The 3,280-nt window shown below is 39.0% G+C and overlaps 1 protein-coding gene across 1 annotated transcript in view; it reads left to right on the top strand.

The window, feature by feature from the left end:
• Positions 1-3,280, top strand: part of Pak2 (p21 (RAC1) activated kinase 2) — an 88,852-nt gene that overhangs the window by 60,966 nt on the left and 24,606 nt on the right. The window contains exons 6-7 of the mRNA XM_023704763.1: positions 1,087-1,194; positions 2,189-2,325. Coding sequence (XP_023560531.1) covers positions 1,087-1,194; positions 2,189-2,325 — 245 coding nt within the window. The remainder of the gene's footprint in view (positions 1-1,086; positions 1,195-2,188; positions 2,326-3,280) is intronic.

Raw genomic sequence — 3,280 nt, 5'->3', positions numbered from 1 at the left:
GAGATATCCCAGCAGCATAAATGCCTGCCTGGCAAGCACAAAGTCCTGAGTTTGATCTCTGGTACCAAAAAAAATAAAATAAAATAAAAATCAACCACTGGAGGTGAATCATACATATAATCTATAACCTGAGAGGTTCTCTCTCTCACTCATAGATATAGATATATCTATATCTATGAATGAGAGAACTTATATATATCTATATCTATGAATGAGAGAGAGAACCTCTCAGATAGTTAAAGAAGCCATAATTTCCTTGATAAGCTCTTTAAATTGGTTGACAGTTACAGTGACGTCTGGAGAAGGTTAGCTACTTCTGGTAATGTTTCCATACACAATTGTTATTATAAAGGACTTACCTACCTATACCCAGGTCCCAAACCTTCCATCCTGTGCCATTCTACTGAAACAACCTGGGATAATAGCTCTGCATTGAGACTCACCAGCTCTCTTGCTTCCCGAGCTTCTGATGAATCTGGTTGTTTTTCTTTTGTATTCTTGAGACAGGGTTTTGCTATGCAGCTCAAACTCACTATATAGCCGAGGTTGGCCTCAGACGGTTGTTGATCCTCCTTTCAGCCGCCTGAGTGCTGGGATTACAGGCCCAGCCTTTTTTTTTAAACTTCAGCTGTTTCCAGTGCTGCAGTATCATTTTGAGGTGTACATAGTCCACAAATCTGTTTTTTTGTTTTTCTTCTTTAGTACCAGTAATTGAACTGAGGACCTCACACTTGCTAGGCAGATGTTGTACCACTGAACTACATCCCAGGCCCCTGATCTTTGGTTTTGATCTTAACAAATAAATGATTGTTTACTTTTGGAGCACTATGTTTGTGTTTCTTTAAAGGCATAAACAGTACTCAGGAATGTTTGATATATATATTTATTTCATAAGCTTATTTTCATAATTCATAAAATTACCTTTACTTTTTAATTAGAATATTAGAATCAATTAGATTTAATAATTTTTAAGTTAGTTATTGAAGAAACAAACTTTTAAAAATATGTTTAAAAAAATATTGTCATATTTCAACCCTGTCGTACTGGTTGGTGCCTCTTCCTCCCCTTGCCCCGTGGTGAATGCAGCTGACTGCCAAGGGCTCGGAGACAGCAGCCTCGGTGGCAGAGGAGGAGGATGAAGATGAGGAGGCTGCTCCCCCTGTCATTGCCCCGCGGCCCGACCACACGAAGTCAGTGAGTATCTGATAAGCACACTGGGCGGCTTGCACTGAGTGTTTTCTTTCTGCACTTCACCTTTATTTCTAGAATTCACCTATTTTTCTGGCTTTCCTAATTTAAAACTTAGATCTCTCCTCATTCCCAAATTTTGCATTTTGTTTCTCATTTTACATTTCTCTCAAAGCTTTAAAGTCTATCATCTGGAGGCAGTTGAGAGTGAAATTTCAAGGGGAATTTTAACAACAATGATCTCAGCGGCAACTAAGAAGAGAGAGGCTGCTCAGGTGCTGCTCTCCTGTGCTAAGAGAAGAGGCTGGGAGGCACTTGTGGGTTGGGAGGGGCGGCTGAGCCCTGAGGACAGCTGTGGGCTGTTGGCTTTGTGCTGTGGGACTCCCTGTTGACATTGAAATTTATTTTGTGTAAAACTTTTTGTGAGAATTAGGAGGAGTTAATTCCACATCAAGGTTTCTATCTTTTCCTTTTATCTCTTGTAGCAAAAACATTTTTAAGTTGTGCACATTTTGCTATATTATTATCTTTTATTAGCATGCTGTTTTAATATGGTCACAAATTTCATTCATGGGCCTGTATTTTGCAAGGCAAGATTTTAAAAAATAGTTACATCTGTGCCAAAGAATGTTTCACATTTATTCTTAGTTATCTTTTTTTTTTAATAGCCTAAAACTATCATCCATTTTTTTTTTTTTTTTTTTCAGAACCAGGTATTGAACTCAGACCCTTGTACTTGCCAGGCAAGCACTTATTCTACTGAGCCATCTCCCCAGCCCCATCCATCCATATTCTTTAGAACAATAGGAGAGAGAACTTAGTTTTGGGTAAAAATTGAAGAAACAAGTATAGTGCCAGGGAGATTCCCTGAGAGAGCCGAGGAGGAAGCTGGGTGGCAGAGCACTGGCCTGGCGAGGACCAGCGCTGCAGAGAATCCAACAAGGAAAAACAACTCTGAAAATGCTTTTATCAGGCCTCAGTAATCACTGTACTTTTGCAGATTTACACACGCTCTGTGATTGACCCCATCCCTGCACCAGTGGGTGACTCTCACATTGATGGTGGTGCCAAATCTACAGACAAACAAAAAAAGAAGACCAAGATGACAGATGAAGAAATTATGGAGAAATTAAGTACGTTATCTACATTTTACAATATATATATAAATTAACAGCTTTTGAAACGGTTTCCTCCAGCACTGAAAAACAACCCCCCAAAAAAAGCCCAGGCAGATTTTAATTTATGTCTTACATTTTTACTTAATGCAGAAGTAAAAACTGAAAAGAAAAAAAAAGTAAATCTTTTGTCTTTTTATGAGGGCATTGAGGAAAGGTCTCACTATGTAGTACAGGCTGGCCTTAAATTTGTTTATGAAACCTAGACTGGCCTTGAACTCACAGATCCTCCTGCCTCAGCCTCCCCAGTAGAGTGCTAGGGTTACAGGCATGTGCCACCACACCTGGCAAAAATTATTTTCTTAAAGGAATAGTAGCTTTAATTAAAATCCAGTGAAAGCAAAATAACACTCTTCTCTTGTACATTTGGAAGCTATTATGTGTTAGCTAGTGAGGTCAGCCCATTTAGGAGCAGTGCTTTTTCCCACTTGAGCCAGGTCTAAAAACATAGTTGGGATTTTATCAAAGATTTGTGCAGCTGGGTAGATAACTCAGTAGCATAAGTGCCTGCCTGGGAAGTGCAAGGTCCTGAGTTCAATCACTGGTACCAAAAAAAAAAAAAAAAACACTTGTGCATATTTATGCAATACCTGTATCTTAATGGGCACCTACGAGAAAAAGCAGCCTAAATAACTAAACAGTATGACCTGTAGATATGTGGGCATAAATCCTATTCCAGAAAAAGGTGTACTCTTCTTTCTCCCATATAACTCATCATCTGTCATTGTTTTAGATCAAACATTAAAAGTAACATAAAGAGGGCCAGAGAGAGAATAGCAGTGATATCCGATGACATGTCAGTAGCAGTTGTGGTTTTAGAAGGATTTTTTTGTTGTTTGTTTGTTTTTTTTTTTTTTTTTGCTCCAAATGCCTTCAGGGCAGGTTTGGCTGCCTTGAGTTCTGGGGATCAAACCACG

The sequence above is a fragment of the Octodon degus genome, unplaced genomic scaffold, assembly GCF_000260255.1.
Source record: "Octodon degus isolate 3935 unplaced genomic scaffold, OctDeg1.0 scaffold00203, whole genome shotgun sequence".
Taxonomy (NCBI): domain Eukaryota; kingdom Metazoa; phylum Chordata; class Mammalia; order Rodentia; family Octodontidae; genus Octodon; species Octodon degus.
Note: the sequence above shows the minus strand (reverse complement) of the source record. Positions and strands in the feature narration are given on the sequence as shown.